The 23409-nt window shown below is 37.6% G+C and overlaps 1 protein-coding gene across 3 annotated transcripts in view; it reads left to right on the top strand.

The window, feature by feature from the left end:
- Usp33 (ubiquitin specific peptidase 33) overlaps window positions 1–22771 on the top strand; it is a 60240-nt gene extending 37469 nt beyond the window's left edge. For 2 of the 3 annotated variants that reach the window (XM_063257994.1, XM_063258003.1), the window contains 12 exons: window positions 825–997; window positions 1095–1189; window positions 1950–1983; window positions 3836–3881; window positions 4432–4612; window positions 5373–5499; window positions 6164–6333; window positions 7365–7446; window positions 9112–9220; window positions 19269–19371; window positions 20779–20847; window positions 21574–22771. In XM_063257994.1, coding sequence (XP_063114064.1) covers window positions 825–997; window positions 1095–1189; window positions 1950–1983; window positions 3836–3881; window positions 4432–4612; window positions 5373–5499; window positions 6164–6333; window positions 7365–7446; window positions 9112–9220; window positions 19269–19371; window positions 20779–20847; window positions 21574–21731 — 1347 coding nt within the window. In that variant the 3' untranslated portion in view covers window positions 21732–22771. The remainder of the gene's footprint in view (window positions 1–824; window positions 998–1094; window positions 1190–1949; window positions 1984–3835; window positions 3882–4431; window positions 4613–5372; window positions 5500–6163; window positions 6334–7364; window positions 7447–9111; window positions 9221–19268; window positions 19372–20778; window positions 20848–21573) is intronic. The other variant, XM_063257996.1, reaches the window with a different exon arrangement.
- Window positions 22772–23409: the final 638 nt, after the last annotated feature.

Below are 23409 nucleotides of genomic sequence, written 5' to 3' on the forward strand. Positions count from 1 at the left end.
TAATGAGATCTTGTCTCAAAATACAGGAAAATAAAAAGGATTGGCGATATAGTGTAGCATGAAAATAAAAAGCATGGCGATATAGTGCATGCATTCCTGGGGTCAGTACCACACACAAAAAAGTAGGTTATTGTTAGTTCCAGAAGTTTTCAGCTTCAGTAGTATGTTTGCATAACAGTATTTCAGTCAGTGCCAGACTGCATCAATGACTGATCTAGAAAGACTGTCCTACCGGCATCATAGGTGTCTGGGTTTGTGTGAGCATGCTTATGTTTGCCTGGTGATCCAGTTACCTAAAACAATACATTCTCATAACATCTTCTCATTGTTAAATAGTGCATGACTGTGTTTAAAATTATATGCTAGGTTTGTATCTTCTCTCTCCCTCTTTTTTTTTTTTGTTAGCGGGGATCGAACTCATGACCTCGTGCTTGCCAGGCAGGCGCTTATGCCGCTGAGCTAAATCCCCAGCCCTCTTCTCTCCTTTTTAAGCAACATTTAAAAACTATCATCAGCCTGTAGTCCCAGCCACTTGGGAGACTGAAGTGGGAAGATCACTAGAGCCTCATATTTCAAGATCAGCCCAGGTAGCATAGCAAGAGCTGGAGTTGAGGCTGCAGAGTCTCAGCATCACAACATCAGTGGCTCAGCGGAAGCCTTGCGGCAGCACTGTGTAGGGTTTATATGAAGATTAAATCAGAACTAAGTTTGGGTTTGTTTTGCTTATTGTAACTTGCTTTGATCTTTCGTGTCCACCATCTAACCTTATAAATATCTGTGCTGGATTATTTTCATCTCATTTTTAAAAAACAAAACAATTTTAGGTATCTGTAACCCTCGAGACCTTTCAAGATCTATCCTTGCCAATTCCTGGCAAGGAAGATCTTGCTAAGCTGCATTCGTCAAGTCATCCAACTTCTATAGTCAAAGCGGGATCGTGTGGCGAAGCGTATGCTCCACAAGGCTGGATAGCTTTTTTCATGGAATACGTAAAGAGGTACGTATTTATTTTCTTTTTTGATTGATTCCTTAAACTGCTATTTCTGCTATACTAGCAGAACATTTCCTTTTTCTTTCTGTCAATAATGTTTCAGGTTTGTTGTCTCATGTGTCCCTAGCTGGTTTTGGGGTCCAGTTGTAACTTTGCAAGATTGTCTTGCTGCCTTCTTCGCCAGAGATGAACTAAAAGGTAAGAATCATAATCTTTTTGTTCCTGAATTACTGTAGTAGGTGATTCTAAAATAGAATTTTAGGGCAGTTACATAGTGTTTGTTTATGCTGGCATAGTGCCATACTACTGTGGAAGCAGTCACATCATAAGAAAAATTAGCTGGGCATGGTGGTGCATGCCTATAATTCCAACACGTAAGAGGCTGGAAGCAGGAGGATCGCTGTGAGTTTGAGGCCAACCAGGGCTTCAAAGCGAGTTCAAGACCAGCCTGAACTGCATAGTGAAACACTGTTTGGAGTGTCTAGAGACCAAGACAAAAAACAAAACAAAACAAAACGAGAAAAGTCATATTCTAAAAGAATTGAATCAGATTCCTGTATCAGACAACATGTTTGTATGCAGATAGCATGTATCAAAGCTTTTCAGGGTTAAAGAAGTCAGACTCAACCAAAACAGTGGGACTTGTGTCTTGGATTGTCTGTGAACTCCAGACGGATCTTGCCTGTTTTCGTGTGTGAACATATAGCAGGAACATTAGTCAGTTTTGTTCAGAGAGTAAATGAAAGGTGATATTTGAGGTAGCCCTTCGTGATTGGACCTACTGGGAGGAAAAGTGTGTTTTAGGTAAGGTAAGCATGAGTTGACTCGTGAGCAGAGACTAAAAAAGTGAACCTTGTTTTACTGTGTCAGTATGTGGAAAAATCAAAGAATTGCCGAACCAGAAGAAAGCAATTTGCTATTAATATGAGAGGTATGATTTAACCTGTTGTCTTTGCAGGAGACAATATGTACAGTTGTGAAAAATGTAAAAAGTAAGTGACATAATGCTTTTAATATCATATTTTATATTTTTTCTTAGTTATTTGAACTGAGTATATGGTGTTAACACATTTAGAAAAATACAGACCAAAGCTGGGCATGGCGGCACATGCCTGTAGTCCCAGCACTTGGGAGGCTGAGGCAGGAGGATCATTGCAAATTTGAGACCAGCCTACTACCAGCCTGGGCTACAAAGTGAGCTTAAGACCAGTCTGAGTTGTATTGCAAGACCCTGTTTCAAAAAGACAAAAAAAAAAAAATTCTAGTAATTATAAAAAGATTTGGAGGGGGGCTAGAGATTTAGCTCAGTGGCGTGAGCGCCTGCCTTGCAAATACGCAGTCATGAGTTCGATCCCTGGTACCAATAAAAAAAAAAAGAGAGATTTGGGTATTTAGTAAAACAAATTTTAGGGGCTGGGGATTTAGCTCGGCGGCATAAGCACCTGCCTTGCAAGCAGGTGGTCATGAGTTTAATCGCTGGTACTGGAAAAAAAGAAAAAAAAAATTAAAAAAAAAAATAAAGAGTAAAACAAATTTTAGGCAAAAATTTTAATAAATGCAATAGGCTTATGTAAGATGTTTAAAACTGTGTATATTGGCTGGGGATTTCGCTCAGTGGGACAGGTGCCTGCATAGCAAGCACAAGGTCCTGAGTTTGATTCCCAGTACCAAAAAAAGAGTATATTTTGAGGCAGTAAGAATGCAAATTTGTATTAAACATTTTCTAAAATAAGGTAAAATTCTCCTCTGATTACTGTTACTAACAGGCAGGTTTCAGGAAATGCTAGGTACCCGTAGTTTGAAATCTTCACAAAATTTGGAGAGCTTATGCCAACTTTGATGCTGTCTGATGTTATGACTGGAATAGGGTAGTTAGGCCTGATTTTGTTTATATCTACTACCACCTGCTGTTTCGGTCTTGTAATAAGTTCAGTCTTAGTATCTCTTGGTGGTAAGACATAAAAGGATTGGAGACTTATTTTTTTATGGTGTTGAAAACTGAATCCAAGGCCCCACACATTAGGCAGGTGCTCTGCACTATATCTCTCAAAGCTATTTGATTTATTTATTTTTTGGTTTTATTTGAAACAGGGTCTTGCTATGTACTTCAGGCTGGCCTTGCATTCACTCTATAGCCCACGCTGGCTTTAAGTATATGTCAGCCCACATGCTGGGATTACAGGCATGTGCCACCACACCCAGTGACAGATCCTGTTTTTTGAGGTAGAAGTAACTGGAAAGTTTTTTAAAATCTCTGTAACAGAAAAATTATGGCCTCTTACCCAGCTTGATGTGTAGCTGTTGGTCCTTTTCATGACAGAAAGGAATGTTTGACTGTTTGGGATAGAGGTGAAAAGCTGCCTGGTACTTTGGGTTTAGTTCTGACATTTCTTTGTTGATTTTTTTTACCTAGTTGATCTATTTGTGAGAGTTTGTTAAGGTTCCCCATTACAACTGTGTTAGTGTTTATTTGATTGAAAAGTTTTAAAAGAAAGGAAGGTTTTAATATACAGTATTGCCTTGCACTACACATTTTATAAAATTTAGGTTTTGCTTTGTGTAGTTATACTTAACATCTGGATATTATAAAGGTAAACTCAGACCATGGACAACAGCATGTTTGTTAAAAAAAGTTTTTTCATCAAAGAATTGCATGACTCCTTAAATTTGTACTTACTACTGGTACCTTGTTTAGTTTGTTTTTCAGAATAAGGGGCTCCAGTGAATAACTATGTAATACAATTCAGTAGTAAGGATCTCTAGTCTGATACCTTTCACTGCGTTTTTAAAAAGAGTATTACGATATATTTAAATACACATTCTCTTTTTTCTTTTCACCTTTAGGTTGAGGAATGGAGTGAAGTTTTGTAAAGTACAAAAGTTTCCTGAGGTACAGACTTTAATTAAATTTATTTTCTGTAGTAAAGCATTAATAAAATACAATGTAGTAATAAATTCTAGTAGCATTAATGAAGAATGGAATGGTTCTGTTGACCAGTTGACTTGCTTACCTAATTAGGATTAATTGGCTTTCAAATTAATTGGATTATGTATTGTAAATGTTCTTAATGGTATACTGTGCTGAACATGGTGTTACCAGATGTGGTAAGTAAGGCCTTGCTAGGTATAAAGTGTAAAATTAGAAAACAAATAACATTGACCCTTGTTTCACCATTTCTGGACTTTTAACATCCCTGGAGTGAGGTTATCAGTTTTCTGACTACTTGGGATTGATGTTTAACCTTGACACTTTAATGTGACTAGATTCTCTTAGGATACAAAACTAAATAAAATTATAAATAGCATTTATTTTATAATTTTATTTTGATTGAACATCTCAATTTCTTGCATATAGAATTAAAATGTCTATATATTAAGTGTTACTACTTGGATGCTTTTAGTGTTTGGTAACAATTAGGGTTTTGGATATTTTCTTTTAGATTTTATGTATCCACCTTAAAAGATTCAGACATGAACTGATGTTTTCTACCAAAATCAGCACCCATGTTTCATTTCCATTGGAAGGCCTGGATCTTCAGCCATTTCTTGCTAAGGATAGTCCAGCTCAGATTGGGACATATGACCTTCTGTCAGTTATTTGTCATCATGGGACTGCAAGTAGTAAGTATACAGGTTTGATATTTGTCCTTAGACTTAGATGATGTATGTGCCTGAATTACTTCTTAAGGATTAATTGACTAAAAGAAAAAAATAAAAACAGATTTTACTGCTGGTTATTAAAAACAGATCAGACGGGGAAGGGGAAAAAAAAAAAAAAAAAAAAAAAAACAGATCAGACATCCACACACAAAGAAACGTTAAATGTTTAGGGCCAAAGATATAGCTCAGTGGCATAAGCGCCTGCCTGACAAGCACAAGTCCTGAGTCTGATTGTTGGCACCAAAAAAAAAAAAGCAAAACAAATTCACAGTGCAAGAAATATTAACTGTTTAATGAAATAGTGCTGCTAGTTACCCTAATGTGACTATATATATGTATGTGTGTGTGTTATGTGTGTAGAACCAAATATTGTATCCTATCCCATAAAAATGTACATTTTTTGTCACTAAAAAAAATGGGAACATTTCAAGAAATTGAATTTTTTTTAATTTTAAAGAGGAAAAAAATAAAACCTCAAGATAATTAAAGGGTAACAATGATTAATATATTGTGTTGTTATCTTTAGTTGCTTGAAATACATAATATAAATTTAATTGTCCAAACAATATTAGTACAAACCTTTCTCTTCAATGAATTAAGAGGTTAGTAGCATAATTATTTTATATATCTGCCGTGCTAGACACAGGGGATATGAATAGTTTATAGTCCATTCTTGTGTCAGTTTTTATTACCATAATGATTTACCTTCCTTTGTACATAGGTGGACACTATATAGCCTATTGCAGAAATAATTTAAATAAGCTGTGGTATGAATTTGATGATCAGAGTGTCACTGAAGTTTCAGAATCTACAGTTCAAAATGCAGAAGCTTACGTTCTTTTCTATAGGTAATCTCAATGCTGTCTTGTGGGTAAGCTAACTTTCCATACCGGAGGGACAGCTTACCCTTTGGGGTTGTTAGTGAGTGACTGCTGACACTTCAGCTGGGCTGCTGAGTAAAGAGGAGGAATTGTTTACCCTCTTTAGAGTAAAATATAGTTAAGATTGTCTAGAGAATTAAATTTGTTTTTCTAGAAAGTAAAAATGTTAAATTGTTTAAGAGAAAGAGGATTGTATTTTGTTTTAGAAAGATTGGTTTTAATATAAAAAAGCATGCAGTAACAATTAAGTACTAAATTCCCTAAAATAGCTAATAAAAGAAATAGTACTGTAAAAATGTTTCGAGTTTTTCCATATCTTAGGAAAGAAAACATTAGCTATTGATAGAGGAACACAGATTTAAGTATTTAGCTTGACCTTCTTAAAAACATTTGAATACGCAGTACATAGACACACTAGTTAGGACACTGTGTTGCTCCTAGGGGTGAATAACACATTTGAGAGGTGATACAACATATATTCCTCTTGAAATTATGAAGGCTTGAAAAGGCACACAGTATTAGTATGTATGCTAAGTCTAATGAGGAAGAAGATGATTGACCTACTGGTCTAATGTAGTAAAAAAAATTAAAAAAAACACGCAGAATTTAATGAATCATTGTCCTTAAACAGGAAGAGCAGTGAGGAGGCACAAAAAGAAAGGCGGAGGATATCAAATTTGTTGAACATAATGGAACCAAGTCTACTTCAGTTTTACATTTCTCGACAGTGGCTGAATAAATTTAAGACCTTTGCTGAACCTGGCCCTATTTCAAATAATGACTTTCTCTGTATTCATGGAGGTAAGAAATCCTGTCACTCAAAGTAGAGAAAAAGATTTGCTGTTACTTTGTAAAAGAGGAAAGATTTAGGAGTTTTCCTCTTCCATTTGTTCTCCATTGCCCCATCTGCTGTCCAACTGAGTGAAATTAATTGTGTATGGTTTCAGAAATTCACCATGTCTTTCTAAATATGGGTATTGTGTAGCATCTCTATTGAGTGTATGTTTATTGAGTATCTGTGTTAGAGCATAAGGAGACCAGAGATGTTATTTCTGTTGGCAGAACTCTTAATTTCATAGCAAACTCAGATATATAAACAATTAATTACAAGACAGTGAACGCTCTGTTCAAAGAATTCTTATCTGAGTCATTCTTTTGCTACTGATTTCAACTACTTCTTATATCTAGTTTGTACTGCTCTCATCTAAATAAATAGGGGGCTCTTTTCCTAAGTATGGAACTGTATTTGAGATTTAACACAAAAGCTTCAATTTGTATATTCTTATACTGGCTATCTTAACACTCTGGAAGGCTGAGGCAGAAAGATTCAGTTTGAACCCAGACTGAACAGTTGAGTGAATTAGTGAAACCTCATGTCAAAATAAACAATAAAGATGGGCCAGGAATGCAGCTTGGTATGAAGGCCCTGTGTTCAATCTCTACTATTGTAGGGAAAAAAAAAAAGCCTAATTTTGACTTTTATGCCTCTGTAATGTGCTGTGCTAGTGTTTGTTTCTATAATAAAGACCTTTGTATGATGCTTTGATGAAGTTTTATGGTTGAAGTCTCAATATTCTCATACATGTGTGGTGAAACCACAAGGGATGGGAATATCCTGTATTGTATATAGAAATCTAAATCTTAAAAATATTTCTGGGCCTTGGGATGTAACTCAGTGGTGAAGTGGATGCTTAGTTTGTATAAGGCCCTGGGTTTAAACCCTTCTCCCCCAATTCAGTGGGATTGAATTTCAAGGTTTGTATATTTATCTTTAGGAAATCATAATTTGAAGGAATTAAAGAATAAGTCAGACCTGACTAAATGTTTTTCAGGTGTTCCTCCACGAAAAGCTAGTTACATTGAAGACTTGGTTCTGATGCTGCCTCAGCACATTTGGGATAACCTATATAGCAGGTGTGTTAAAATGGAACAGTACAGTATTGGGAAAAATCAGTTAAACATGCCTGAAGGGAGACTACATTGTGTCACAGATTCTTCTTGTGCTGTGCTGTGCTGTGCTGTGCTGCTTATGTGGAACATCCCCTTTTCATTCATTTATTCTTTTGAACTGTGAGTAGGGACATGTAACTAGTGTGTCCTTAGTCTAGATAATTAATTCTAATATTCCTGTTCTGATTATTGGCCCACAAAGACAAGCTATGATATTTAACTTAAAGGGCATTATTTAAAAAATGTTGGTTGGGTTTTTAGCTCAGCAGCATAAGTGCCTGCCTTGCAAGCACGTGGTTGTGAGTTTAATCCCTGGTACTAAAAACAAAAAAAAAAAAAGAGATGTTGGTTGGCCTGAGGATTTAGCTCAGTGGCATAAACGCCTGCCTGGCAAGCACTAGAGTTCAATCCCCAGCACCAAAAGCAAAACAAAACAAAAAACAAAAACAATAAAAGTGGATGTGGATGTGGATGTGGTGGTATACATCTGTAGTTCCAGCACTCAGCAGGCTGCTGCAGCAGGATCACTGAGACTAGATGAGGCTACATAGTGAGTTCAAGGCCAGCCTGAATTACATAACAAGACTGTCTCAAAAAACAAAACTAAAACAAAACAAAACGAATGTTGCATATGCCCAACACTAAAAGTTTACAAGTGCATACTTTCCAAGTTGAATATTCCTCCTCTTTTTGGTGAGGGTAGGTGGGTGGGTGGGCGGGGTACTGGGGATCAAACTCACAACCTTGTGCCTGTTGGGCAGGCGCTTGTGCTGCTGAACTAAGTTGCTAGCCCTCAACATTCTTACTCTTAAGTTTTAAAGTTTTAAAATTTTTTAGAATTCATTTTGGTTTATTGAAGGCAAGGTCTTACTATGTAGTACAGACTGCCATTGAATTCCCTTATGTACCATAGACTGGCCTTGAACTCTTGGCAACCCTTCTGCCTCAGCCACCTGAGCGTTGCAATTATAGGCATGGGCCACCATGCCCAGCAGTTTTAAAGTTTTAAGTTTTATTGTAAAATATTTTGCATCAGAATTTCCACACCAGTTATATTTACCTTAAGTATTAAAACTTATCCTGAAATAAATTTAAAAAAAACTTATGCCTGAATGCCTCTTTCATGAAATGCAGATTTCAGCTGATTAAAACTTAACTATATGGCTTTGTATGTAGAACTGAGATTTTATATTGTATGTTAATTTTTCTTTTATTTATGTATTTATTTTTGGTACTGGTAATCAAACTTAGGACCTCTTGCTTGCCAGGCAGGCGCTGTGGCACTGAGCTATATCCCTGGCCCTAGATGCAAAAAATGCATTAAAAAAGCATTTTTTACTTTATTATCACCTTTGACATTTTGTAGCAGAAGTAATTATAAAAGAAAGTTGAATTGTACATAAAGCAGGTTAGGCAACACATTGATAAAATTGTTTAATTTAGTAAACATAAAATCAAGTTTTTATACAAAGTTTTGAGTTTTTACTTATTTTGAGAATTTTCCTGTGAAGATTTATTCTTAGTGAGAGTTCAGCCATTGACTAAGAAATTAGAAACTATAGTATTTTGTAGAACAGCAGCTTCTGTTGAGGTTGTCATGATTGTAATTCTGAGGTTTTCATGTTCTAGATATGGAGGAGGACCAGCTGTCAACCATCTGTACATTTGTCATACTTGCCAAATTGAGGCAGAGAAAATAGAGAAAAGAAGAAAAACTGAACTGGAAATTTTTATTCGGGTAAAGAAAGTAAAACTTTTCAAATTGCAAATAATGTAGGATAAAGCTAAGGACCTGACGATTAGCAGAACTATATTGTGTTAAAAACTTTAAGTGGAAGCAGTATGATGGATTTGAGGTGTTAGGTTGTGCCTAGCGTTATTAATTGATCCTGTCAAGTGATCGACCTCATTATAATCCTGGTGGGTTAAATCTTCCCTTTGTGGATATTTATGAATTGCAAATAAATTTTTTTTAATGTATTGGCATGGGAAATTCTAGGTGTCTTTGTTAATGTTCTCTATCCAGCCTGTGCTCTGTTACTGTTCTTTCGTGAAATACGTTGTCTTCTAGAGATGCTGTACTTCCTAGTATATCTCGCTTCCTTGAAAGGAACACATTATAAGAAATTCGTTGATTGTAAATATCAGAAAGTCTGCTCTCAGAGTGAAAGGGCTGAATAATCGGTTATTGTGAGCAAGGCTCCCTACTGTTTCAGTTAACTGGATAGCGAGAAGCCTCTTCACTGCACTGCTGTGAGTGACAGCTCCGGCTACTTAAGACAGCCCATGTTGGGTTCCTCGAGAGGTGCAGGGCTCGGGGTGTGCTTGTTGATGGTCCTGATGCACAGCATTGGGGAGGGATGACACTGCAGGAGAAACTAAAGATTGTGCCAGTGAAGGCAGGGGAGAAGACATTGAGCACACCAAATTAGCATGCCCAGTATATTCCGTATTGTTTGTGTTGCATGCGTATGAACCACATCTGCTTTTCTTTATTGATTTAAGCTTTTGTTTTGGGGCTGAGAGAATAGGATCTTGCCTAAAAGTAATTTCTACTTAAGGGAAGACATTGTAGGTATGAATTTACTTTATTAATTTTACTTGGACCTCATTTGCTTCCTAAATCTACAGATGCAAATATTAATAGAATATTAACTGTTCAATGCATTCTTGTGGCTGGGGATGTATCAGTGGCAGAGTGTCTGCCTAGTGTGTGTTAAGTCTTGGGTTCAACCCTTAGTTTTGCCCCCCCCCAAGAGAACCAGTTCATCAGTGCTAAAATACTGCTGAAATAATTGCTTTATCCATCAGAATTAATAGACACCATTCTAAGTATTTGAATAGAATCAGAAGCAGAAATTAATTGCATTCAACTGTTTCACTCTGTGAGCATTGACTCACACATCCATTGAAAAAATGAGGCCAAAAAGGTGAGAGAGATGTCTGGTGACTTTCAGGAAGTCGTGATATTTTATAGGTTGCCATGCTGGAGTAGGAACGGGGCAGTAGCCAAAAAAGGAGATTGAAGACCAATGCAGCATAGAAAGAGCTGACCAAGTATGGTAGCACACACCTATAATCTGTGCACTCGGGAGGCTGAGGCAGGAGGATTACTGTAAGTTTGAGGTCAGCCTGGACTCCGATAGTGAATTCTAGGCCAGCCTGAGCAACATAGTAAGACGCTGTCTCAAAAAAAAGCTTCCATGTTGTAGCATCAGCTCAGTCCGGTAAGACTTGGTGAGGTGAAGCTCCAGGGGAAAGCAGGGTGATAGTGGTGGTAGTGAGAGACTGGCTATGTAACGCAGTTCATAAGTGTACTGAAAGCCAAGTCTCAGGTGTAAATATGAGGATGGAGAAAATGAAAATGTGCCGTCACTGGGTCAGAATTGTGAGTTCTTTGTGAATTCATGGTGATCAACATAGAGGGGTAAATGTGTGTGTGCGTGTGTGCACGGAACTGTATGATGTCCCTTAATTTTCATGAAAAGGCTTAGGATTCAGCACAGCCAAATCTTGGCTACCAAAGCTCTTTTCTCCACTAAAAGAACTCAACCCTTACCGGAGAAATGGCTGAATCAGAGCGCAGCAGGGGAAACAAGATGAGACTGAACATCTTACTGTGCCAGGAAGTAAAAGAAGTTCTTGAAGAACAATGAGAACATATCAAAAATACCCAAAAGGCAGTCCAACAGGGCGCCTGCTGGCCACTGTTGCAATAATTTAAATTTTATAGTAACTCACAACTCTTGAATATAATAGAAGATGCTGATACTGCTATAAACAAACATGGGAATATATGGAAAGGTTGAGGAAGATAATACTTAATCGTTTCAACTTATTCTCCACAAAACATTAACTACAAAGGGAAGGCTGACCGTACAGCCAGAGATCTTGATACTGGCTCACTGAAGTTACTTAGGTGAACATCACTGGAAATGGGACAGATGAAAATCCGGTGCTACCATAAGAGATAGTGACAAGGACATGGCATCACTTCTTGGTACACAGATGAATAATGTACTTTGTGAATGTCAGACAAGCCTATACTTTTATCAGATGACATGTTTATAGGAAAGGAGTTATGTTCAAAGTTAAAAAACAAAATGAAGTGAAACCCATGAAAGTGGTCTCAAGCTGCCTGTCTTTTGGGATGCTCAGCCCGTTGACAAGCTGAGAAGCTGCTGTTGCTGTCAAGTCCCAGGAGAGTTATTTAGAGGGTGCTCAGAAGGCATGAGTTGTGTCTGCTGGTGGTCCATGTTGCTAAGTGGAATCAGGTTCCTGGAAGAATGCTTGAAGGTCACAGAAAAACCCTACTGGAGCACTCTGCAGATGCTGCCAAACCTGCTCACTGCTGCCGCAGAGGAAAGAAGCTTGTATATCTTTTGTGCCATCCATAAATCACAGGTGTCGCTGGCAGTAGCTGATCTGGAGCACTCTTGGCAAGGAGTCTAGGCATGCATGAAAATGCTGCTCCTCTGTGGACAGTGCAGTACAGTTTGCTGCTGTTGCTTGCATGCACTCACTCATCCACATGACAGGAGTGCCAGGATTTTGCTTCTGCCTCTCATGCAACTCGGTCATGTGCCAACACATGTTGCATTTATCTTTTCTCTGAATTTAGGGAAACCCACGGTGGTCATTTATCCTTTCGTTCAGTGTAATCACAATGTTTCTTATAATCTATCATCCAGAGAATAAATACTAAGGGTCAGGGTGGAGCTCAGGCAAAAAGAATATTTGCCTACCATGCATGAGACCCTGAGTTCAATACTTAGCACCACAAAAAACCCAAATAAAACCTATAGTAACCATCACCATTATTCCTTTTTTTTTTTTTTTTAATTGGTACCGGGGATCAAACTCACGACTGCCTGCTTGCAAGGCAGGCGCTTATGCCGCTGAGCTAAATCCCCAGCCCCTACCATTATTCCTAATAGTAGTAGTGGGCCGAAAGAAGAAAAAAATTGGGCTGGGCATGGTGGCACATGACTATAATCCCAGCATGTAGGAGGCTGAGGCAGGTGGATCATTGCAAGTTTAAAGCCAGCCTGGGCTACAAAATGACCCAAGGCCAGCCTGAACCAAATAGCAAAACCCTGTCTCAGAAAGACCAAAAAAAAAAAAAAAAAAGTTGGTGATTGTTTTGGTAAAAGCATGAAATATATGTCTCCAACTGATCACTATCATTTCATACTCCCTGTGTTCTCAGCCAGCACCTCAGCTGATTGTGGCTATGGTTACCTGGTAAAGCAGCTCAGCCTTTCACTCCCAAAGGGCCTGAGCTCATCCTAGTCATTAGTGTTATATTTATATAGTCTGTTAACTTTTAACCTTGGGTAAACAAGAGCCTTAGTGGGTAAAATGGTGGTTCTCAAAAAGATATTTCCATGCCCTAGGTTCTGGGAATTGACTTTATTGATGGATGTGATTCATTTGAAAACAGGTCTTGGTGAGGCCAGGGATTTAGCTCAGCAGCTTAAGTGCTTGGCTGCTAAATATGAGGTCGAAAGTTCTATCTCTGGTTCCAAAAAAAAAAAACCAAAACAGGTTTTGGCACATGTAGAGATTTTAAGATGAAATAATCCTGGATTATGTGTGAGCCTAAAATCTAGTAAGTGATCCCTTAAAGAGACTGATAGTAGGGGAAAGAGAACACAGAGAAGGAAATTAAAACCATATGAAAACAGGCTTGGACCAGAGTGGTACAGCCTCAAGGTTAGAAGTGTGAAGAGGTGAGGGATGAAATCTCTAGAGTCTCTGCAGGGACTAAAGTCCTGCTAACATTTTGATTTCCTTTTTCGGTCTCCAGAACTATTGAGAATAAATAATCCTTTTCAGCCACCAGGCTTGTGGTAATTTGTTATGGCAGCCTTCTGAAACTAACACAGTGGGAATAAGCTCTTGTTTCCAGACATACTCCTCTTTGCTGTCACTGTGTAGCAGCCATGTGGTTCATCCTTTATACTGAGACACATTCTAGCGAATGGTGTTACCCACCAAACCCTGGCTCACACCCAAAACACGAGGGCTTGTCTCAGTTTCTAGTGCAGTCAGCCTTTTTTTTTTGGAATGGAGATCGAACTCACAACCTCGCACTTGCCAAGCAGGTGCTTATGCCGCTCCCCAGACCCACAATAAAGCTTCTGTTATATCACTTTGGGAACCCAATCTTCCAAACTAAAATAGGCCAAAATTGAGGATATAGGAAACAGAGCTTTTGTGTCAGTAGCTAGTGGCGGAGGAGCTCTCCCACTTTCTTTACCTGGTTCCTAGCCTCAGGTATTCTGGCTGTGAGAAAGACCACATATATTGATTTCTAATTTAGACAGTGTACCACATTGTTTAGGACACTACGAGATTCACAAGGTGTTACCACCAAGTACAAAAATTGAGTCTTTGATAGGCTAGCAGTTTTTGGGGATTGGCACATGATAAGATTAACAAATGTTATTGATACCCTATTTTTTACTTTGTATGAAAATCATAATTAGAAGCAGACGGGGTAGAGTATTATGGCAATGGAGAGACTTTCAGCAAGTCCAAGAATAGTGCAATTGTAGTCAGTGTTTGCAAAGGAATAGATTTAATGTAGGACACATAATTTATAGGATTGTTTTTAATCAAAAAGTCAAATGCAGAGTGCAAGAGAGCTGTCTACACATTAGAGACCCAAAGAACCCAGCTGGGGTCCCATGGCAGTGTTGTGCACAAGTCTAGCTGGAGACCTAGAGCCTATAGCAATGTCCTGCACAATTTCATCTAGAGGCCTAGAGCCCATGACAGTGACTCATGCAAGTCTGCATCAAGGATCTGTTCTGGGAAGGCCCAAAGATCAGTGGTGAAAGTTAGAAAGTCTGCACCAACAGCATGAAGGATCTGTGCAGCAGCCTGACGGAGCGACATTGGAGCCAGGAAGTGACACTCAAGGTGAGGACTGGAACTCCCCTGAGAAGAATTGCAGCCATCCTCAGCAGCAGCAACCACCCGAGTTCCTCTGATGATGAAAATGACTGAGTCCAGATCAGGAGAATCAGTGTGACAAGCTTCTCTTGGAGAAGAGAGCACACCATACTCTCCTCCAAATCTCCTTTTATGCTGTTGGCAATAGTCCTCAGGTGCGCCTTCTAGACCCAGCACCTTGCTGATTCAGTTCAGCTGGGTGTTACAAGTTGACCATTAGTTAATAAAGTATAGTTTCGAAAGTAGGTAGACCCAAATCCTGAGTTGCATGCAATCAAAGTACTTACACCTACCCAAACTACATAAAGACTTCATAGTAAGTAGGCAAATGTTTCAGTTAAAAAATAAGTGAAAGGGGCTGGGGATTTAGCTCAGCGGCATAAGCGCCTGCCTTGCAAGCAGGCAGTCGTGAGTTTGATCCCTGGTACCGATAAAAAGGAAAAAGAAAAAAGAAGAGAAAAAAATAAGTGAAGGCTGGGGATTTAGCTCAGTGCAAAAGCACCTGCCTGGCAAGCTCGAGGTGATGAGTTCTATCCCTGGTACAAAAAAAAAAAACCGCCTGTAGATTTGTCTAAAAATCATTAAGGTAATAGAAAGTTAATATTTGTTAGAAGCCAGGGATTTAGCTCAGCGGCATAAGCACCTGCCTGGCAAGCTCAAGGTCGTGAGGTCAATCCCTGGTACCAAAAAAAAAGTAAAAGATTTGAATAATCATTACTCCTGAGAAGGTATGACTAATAAGCACATGGAAAAATACAGAGATTCAATCAGGGTTTTTTTTTCTTTTCTTTCTTTTAGTACGGAGTTCTTATATGAATATTGATGATGGTAATGCAAAATGCTAAACCTCTTAGTAATGTCTTAGAGATTTTATGCTTAGCATGTAACCCAGCATTTCCACTTATATGTATTTACTCAGAAAAGTGAGAACTTACGTTCATATAAGACCTATAAACAAAAGTTTATAGTAGTATTACTCTTAAATTACCCCAAATTAAACAATTAAAATGTCCATCATATAGCGAACAAATAAATAAAATGTGTTTTAATCATGTGGTAATCAGAAGATCACGAATTTACTGATGCATAAAACGACAGGACTGAATCTCAGAAATGTGCCAAAGAAAAGGCAGACATAAAAAAAAGATGACAATGTCTAATTTCACTTCTGTGAAAAAACTTGTTCTGGGGTTCTGAGATTTGAAATCAGCCTTGCGAATGCTGATCAGGTGCTTTGATACTGAGCTGCATCTCTAGGTCCAGTTAGGAAATTTGTGAAGTGGGAAAACCAGTAAGACAAAGTAGAGCACAGATTATAAACTGGTACAGAATAGTCCCTGGAGTTGTTACAGAGTATGTGAACTGGACTGTGGTTGGGCAGCTAAATCTGCTGAAAACTGCTCAACTTTCCAGTCACAGTGGGTGGTTTAGACCTAAATAAAGCTCTCTCTCTTTTAATGTTTTTGGTGGTGCTGGAGATGGAACCCAGTTGTTGGCACATGTTAGGCAGTCTACCACTGAGCTGTACCTCCAGCCCTAAGATTGTTTTTAAAAAGAAAATTTGAATTCCAGTACTCACAAGGCCGAGGTAGGAGGATCGCTGCTACTGAAGACCAGCCTGGGCTATAGAGGGAGACCTGTCTCCAGGAAAAAAAAAAACCCTGAAGAATGAATGAATGAATGAATACATAAATAAAACATGCAGATCTGATTGGGGTTATAGCTTAGTGGTATAGAGCACTTCTCTAGCATTGATGAAACTAGGTTTGATTCACAGCACCACTACAGTAAAGAAAAAAAAAAAAGATCAAGTGTATGATTATTGTTTCTCTCTATGTATCTATATCTAGATATATATGTATATGTATATTCCCTTTCTTTTAACCAAGCAAGTATAAAAAATAATACTGCATGAGAGTTAGGAGGTGGTGTGGCAGGACCCACACTCCAGGGGAAAAAAAATACTGGAGCACAAACATAAGTGTACTTGGTGGACTGCAAACTAAGTGAAGTTTGTAAAAACCTGGAAAAAGCAAATCGAAGAAGCAATCCAAAGGCCACACCATGAGCATAAATTTCAGGCTTGACAGTGTCAGATGCCAGGAAGACCTTTGCATTCCTTCCCGCTGTTAGGCAAGAGAGCAGGTTTGCCCAGAGAGAGGAGTGAATGTGGGCACAGAAATGTGCACGAATCTTAGGAAGATGAATATGGATATCGTACACTTAAAAACAAAGTAAACCCAGTAGAATTGATTGAATGGCAGAATAAGTACTGATGGAGATAGGTGTGCTGAAAGAGTTAGTGGATTTCTCCCAAAATGAAGCACGAAAGGATAAATGGCACAGATGGGAAGCAGGAAGAAAAGTTTCGACACGTTGGGGAATTGTAGGATCCGGTATTTTTCTATTTATTTCAGGAGAGAGAATAGGGGGGAAGAACTATTTTTAGAGCAACAGTTTAGCTAAGGAAATTTTTCAGAATTGGAGAAAAATGTGTCCTTAATGGGGCAATTGTGTTTAAATTTAAAAACCCCCACCTAGACACAAAGATAAAGTCCTGGAGGTGTCTAACCTGATAATAGTATGAATTTAATAGGTCTTGTAATTCAGTATCTGGCAGAGTCAGTCCCATGCCACCTTTCAGAAATCTCCCTTCCCTCAAGTAGTACCTTACAGAAAGCACTAACTTTGGTCTGAGGTCTTAATATGGGCATGCCCAGCTTCCTCAGGACCTCAGAGGTAGGCAGCCACAGTATTTTTCACTCCCTTGCATTGTTCTGTTCAAGCAGTTACTTTCCCCACAAAGATCCTTGTCCTGAACCTCACATTTAATTACATGTGAAAGGACAATGTGACACGTAAGAGAGGACAGTGTGAGGGGAAAGAGGTTACCACTTTTCAACAGTGGTTAAGACAGCCCTCGTTGATTTTGACGTTTAAGCAAAGACCTGAAGGAGGTGAGAAAGAAAATTAAGGTGATTGTGAAAATGGACTAACTTGTGTAATAGCCTTGAAAAGAGGAATGCTTGTGTTTGGTTCTGGGAATAAAATGAGGAAGAAAGCACTAGAAGTCAGATGATAGAGGTGTTTCTATCTGTTACAGAAATCTTTGGGGACAGTTGCAGGGTCTTGATTAGATTCAACTAGAGGGATGGCATAATCTGGACTTGGTTATCTTTGTCCACAGTTGTTTATAAGCCGTGGGTACTTGCCAGTAATGCAGTACTTTCAGGAAGTCTTAAGTACTACAATTAAGTAAATTCCAAGTTTCATTTCTCTGAGGCTCTGTTGTGTCTTTTAAAAATTATTTTTAGTTATTGTTTGTTGTCTCTTTCTATACCAGTGTTTCTATTGGTGAGATTTCTTTAGTTGCCAGCAGAAGTCAGACTGGGTAACTTAAGCAAAAATGAAATTGATTGAAAACACATTAAATAACCAACATCCAGAAGTTTGAGAATCTAGGTAGCCCTGAGTTAACAAAAACTGACATTACAGTGTTCTCATATCTACCATTAGGTCATTCATTTGAAAAGCTGTATTTTTGGTAGCTTGTATGTAGTTAGCATCCTTTTCCTTAGCCTTGGGGCCGGGGAAAGGTGCAAAACAATGTTAGAATTTGTGCTGCCATTGTGGAGAATTTACCTGCACTTCTATGAATACTGCCTGTGTGGTGACACGTGGGCAGGGGTTGGGTATAGCAGACTTGTTTACAGTATTTTAATTGAAGTAAGATTTATCTAGATAATGGATACAGAACATTTATATTTATTTAGATTTTCTTTTTGTACTAAGGATCGAGAACTCATGACCTTGGCTTGCATGTGTTTATGCCATTGGCTAAATCCCCGCTATATTTAGATTTTTTATAAATGTATGGATTAGTTACTATTTAAAAGACTGCTGTGCCCTTCCCTTATCCAGTCTTTTTTAAAATATCTTTTTGTATGTGCTTGTTAAATTTTTCTTTTTTCTTTTTTTAAAATTTTTTTCTTTTTTTTTTTTCTCTTTTATACTTCTCTCTATCTCTCTCTATGTATCTCTCTCTTTGTCTCTGGGTTGGTCTATCTGTCTCTGTCTCTCAGCAGAGTCTTGCTATAGTTCAGGCTGACCTTGAACTCAATGTGGCCCAGACACTGTCTTAAATGTACAGTAATGCTCTAGCCTCAGTCTCCCTAATGCTGAAACTACAGGTGTGTGCTACCATCCCCACTTTCTTCTTTTTTTTTAATCAGTACCGGGGATAAAACTCACGACTGCCTGCTTGCGAGGCAAGTGCTTATGCCGCTGAGCTAAATCCCCAGCCCTCCCACTTGTTTTTGTTTTCGAGAGAATCTTACTGTGCAGTTCAGCCTGGCCTCAAGTTTACTGTGATCCTTTTGCCTGAGCCTCCTGAGTGCTGTCATTATAGGTGTGCACCATACACCTGGTTGTGCTTGTTAAATTTTGAGATATAAGTAAGAATTGTTTATTAATAGCTGTTACCACATATCCTTATACTAAGATTAGTTAGCTGACACCAGCATACATTCTATTATAGTACCATATTCTCTGTATATGGGAAGTAACCAGATGCTTAGCAGTGAGTGGTGTGCATCCTGTAATCCCAGCACTGGGAAGGCTGACATGAAAGGATTGCTGTGAGTTTAAGACCAGCTTGTGCTACATGGTTAGTCTAAGGTCACTGTGTGATGAGACTGTTGTCCCAGAAAACCAAAAACCAAGCCAAAACAAAACAAAAGAACTCAAATGCTTAAGTAAAGTGATTGTATCATTCTGCTACAAAACGAGTTCTAAATATTAGGTAATTGGTTTTTTTCTCTCTGTAGCTCAACAGAGCATTCCAAGAGGAGGACTCTCCAGCTACTTTTTATTGCATCAGCATGCAGTGGTTTAGAGAATGGGAGAGTTTTGTGAAGGGTAAAGATGGAGGTAAGTGGTTAACTGAAAAGTGAAGGTCTTTGCAAATTTTTTGTTTATTCATTTGATAAATATTTTTTGAGTATCTCTGTGTACTTAGGATTATACCAGTAAACAAGGAAAAAGATCTCTGATCTAAGATTCTAGTCTACTTTATATTCTTATAGTGTAGTTATATTCTAATATTTTTAATTTTTTGTAAACTGTTTCATAAATTATAGCATATTCGGGGGCTGGGGATTTAGCTCAGCGGCATAAGCATCTGCCTTGCAAGCAGGTGGTCGTGAGTTCGATCCCCGGTACCAATAAAATAGAAAAAGACAAAAAAAAAAATTATAGCATTTTCATAGTGGGAATAAAGGAACTGAATAAAATTAGTCTGTGATGAAACTACTGAAAAATTTAAAATACAAACAGCAGTAGGAGGATGATTAAATTAGGTTTATCCAGTATGATGGAATACTTTGTGGACTTTTAAAATATTTTACATGTTGCAAGCAGGCAGTTGTGAGTTCAATCCCCGGTACTGATTAAAAAAAAAAATCAAAAAAAATATTTTATATGATAATACTTAATATGAAAATTAGATGTACTGATATATAAAAGAAAGTTGCAGTGCCATGTGTATAATTTAAACCTTTGATTTTTAAAAAAGCAAATGTTCTGCAAAAAGAAAACTACTATATAGATATGCACATATCATTCCATAATGGATCACAGATCCTTTGTGCCTGTTTTGAACATTTGACAGGGTGAACAGGCACTGTACTTTTGTATTCAAGGGCAAAACAAAGCCTTTTTAAATTTAATATTTCATAATTCCTCACTTTTTTAAACGTACTTTAATGAAAATCTGAAATTAAAAACTACATAATTTTTTGACTAACAGATTATTCTTTTATAGCATTAAAGGTGCATATTAATTTGTAGTTCCTAAATATATAACTGAGAAAATAAGTTTTATTACATTTGGAATGAGACTCAGGGAGTCTCTAACCTCTGTTCCTGACTCTGTTTTGGGACAGATTATACCCAAAAAGGGAGACATGATGGAGAAGACATTAAGAATACATTAGAGCAGTGATGGCAAACATAGGGCACGAAGGCTGTAGTGGACTGTTTGTTATCACTGAAAGCTCCGGAAGGTTCGCATCCCTGCAGTCTAGGGCTGGGGGTGTAGCTCAGTATTGAGTGCCTGCCTACCATGTACAAGGACATGGGTTTGATCTGTAGCACTGTAAAGAAAAGAAAAGAAGAGGAGAGGAGAGAAGAAAAAAAACAATAGGCTATAATAATTTGGTTGATAACCTGGTTATTTGGTTATAGCTCTCAATTATTTCAGGCCCAAAATTACGTAGTTCTTTGGTACATTTACTTAAACAGTGCATTTTGTTAATTTGGCTTTCTTTTTAAACTCAGATCCTCCAGGTCCTATTGACAACACTAAAATTGCAGTCACTAAATGTGGCAACGTGCTACTCAGGCAAGGTAAGGTTGTCTAATATTAAAACTTCTGCTCACTAGTGATTTCTCACCATTAGGAACATACAACCACCAGCCATCTCAATACTTTCTTATCTAGCTCAAGAGTGTAATTTGGGCTGGGATGTAGCTCAGTAGTAGAGTGTTTGTCTAGCATGTGCAATACCCTAGGTCTGGTCCTCAGCAGTAGGAAAGAAGGAAAGACAGAAAGGAAGGGAGGGAGAAGTTCATGCTCACCTTATGTCAAATAGTGGAACACAGCTAGTGTGTAATTTTTCAGTCTGAGGAAAAGTTTTAAGGTTGTTGATAGGAGCTAGGGAAAAAAAATGTCAGCTTTTTAAGTATGAAGCAGGAGGATCACCGTGGGTTCCAGGCTACCCTGGGCTACACAGGGAGTTCAAGGCCAACCAGGACTACACAGTGATACTTTGTCCCAAAAAATAAAACCAAACTTTTTAAGAAAGACCATTCCTGGGCTGGGGTTTTAGCTGAGTGGCATAAGTGCCTGCCTGGCAAGCACAAGGTCATGAATTCGATCCCCGGTACAAAAAAAAAAAAAAAAAAAAAGACTATTCCTGGCAGCTTATAATGCTACCAACTGGTAATCTACAGTGTTTCAGAAGGTCTCAGCCACCCGTGGAGAACTCATGCTGATAGGTTCATTATGAAGCTTCTGCACTTTGAATATGTAGGCTTATAAACATTGTTTTTTGTACATACGCATAATTTTAGGAGCAGATTCTGGTCAAATTTCTGAAGAAACATGGAATTTCCTACAGTCTATATATGGTGGAGGGCCTGAAGTTATCCTGCGACCTCCGGTTGTTCATGTTGATCCTGATACTCTACAAGGAGAAGAAAAAATTGAAGTAGAAACTCGATCTTTATAATTTTGAGGCTGTAGAGAGTATTAAAGAGAAATCATTTTCACTTCTTTTGACAAATATCCATGCAACAACATTCCTTAAAGCATGTTTATTTTCTTGACTTTTCATCTTTTACCACATTTATTACTTCTTACTGGGCATTATGGAAGAATATGTTAAAATATGTAATATACTAAAAGTTGGTATATTTAATGCTAAATAGCTTATCATAAAGTCTTTTTTGGTGTAATATTTTTTGAAAGAGAAGGGACAGTTGTGATCAATTGGTAAATCAGTAGGTTATCTTTGATCTTTGTACTACATGCAGATCCGTAATATCCTTTGTAGTCTTGTACATACTTTCACTTTCAAAAAACTTTTTCATTACCCTAACATACATAACTAATCAATCTTTTCAGTTCTCCAGAAATCTAATTTAATTGTATAGTTTTGACATGGCTTAGTATAACAAGGAGCCTATTTTAAATTTAGCATAGTAGTTAGAGAATTGTTAATTTCCTAAAGCTCAGGAAATATTAGTGTGTCACTTTTTTTGCACTGCAGCATATAAAATAGCATATTAAAATATACAAAATTTCTTTTGAATGTATCATGGATGTATTTAGATTGAGTGAAATTTGTTAGCAAATATTAGTAACTTATTGCCACTTATATTGTAAAATGTTAAACTTCAATTCCTATACCCCTGAATAGTATTCATTAATGTCAGTAAATAAAAAAGACTTAAAGTTAGTTTTAGGCCACTTTTCATTTTGAAAGCATGAAGTGTGGAATCTGTCAATGAGATTGTTGATAAAGCTGAAGCCACTTGCAAAATGATTTTTTAATGAGAAATGCATAAAGTCTTTTTGAATAATACAGTATGCACCACTATTTGCTTGATTATGTAATGTCAAAAATTTATATTCCAAGTACAAAAACATACTGGATTACATTAAGGATGTTGAATAACATTCTTGATGGCTTTGTTTCAGTTTGGGGCAGCTGCTATCATCTAAAGTGATATTAAAAATAGTTCAATAAAATGGTTTTAAAACGTATAACTTGAATGTTGAATTTATTTGACACCGTGAGGGTGGAAAGCAGTTTGTTAATATTATTATTGTTTCTTGCTAAATATGCAAATAAGTCTTTCATAAAGTTTTGATGTTTAATAAAATAAGTTTTTAATTGGCCCTTAAGATCTAGTTGATGTAGTTTTTAGAGCCAGACATCGTGGCACACACATTCCAGCACTAGGAAGCTGAGGCAGGAGGATTGGTGTGAGTTTGAGAATTGCCTCAGCTTCATAGTGAGTTCAAGGCCAGCCTGAACTATATAGAAAGATCCTGTGTCAAACAAAAAAATCAGTGTTGGGTCAGGAATTTAGCTTAAGTGGCTCAAGCACTTAACTGGTTAAGTGCGAGGTCTTAAGTTTGATTCTTGGTACAAAAAAAAAATTAGCGTTTAGTTTTTTTTTTTTTTTTTAGTTTAACTCTCCTAAAGGATCGAATGATTAATGTTTTAACTGATAAAACAATTATACATATCAATAAGATACTGGGTAATATTCAGTACATGTATACATTGTGTGTAATGTTAAATCAGAGATATTTTTGATCTTTGAATCACCAGAATTTACTGTAATGCTTGCCACTTAATGAAAAAAAACAAAAAAGGTTTTCTTTTTTAAAAATAGCAT

Source organism: Cavia porcellus, unplaced genomic scaffold (assembly GCF_034190915.1).
Source record: "Cavia porcellus strain 051 isolate PalLab524CR breed Dunkin Hartley unplaced genomic scaffold, mCavPor4.1 scaffold_1, whole genome shotgun sequence".
In the NCBI taxonomy this organism is placed as follows: Eukaryota; Metazoa; Chordata; class Mammalia; order Rodentia; family Caviidae; genus Cavia; species Cavia porcellus.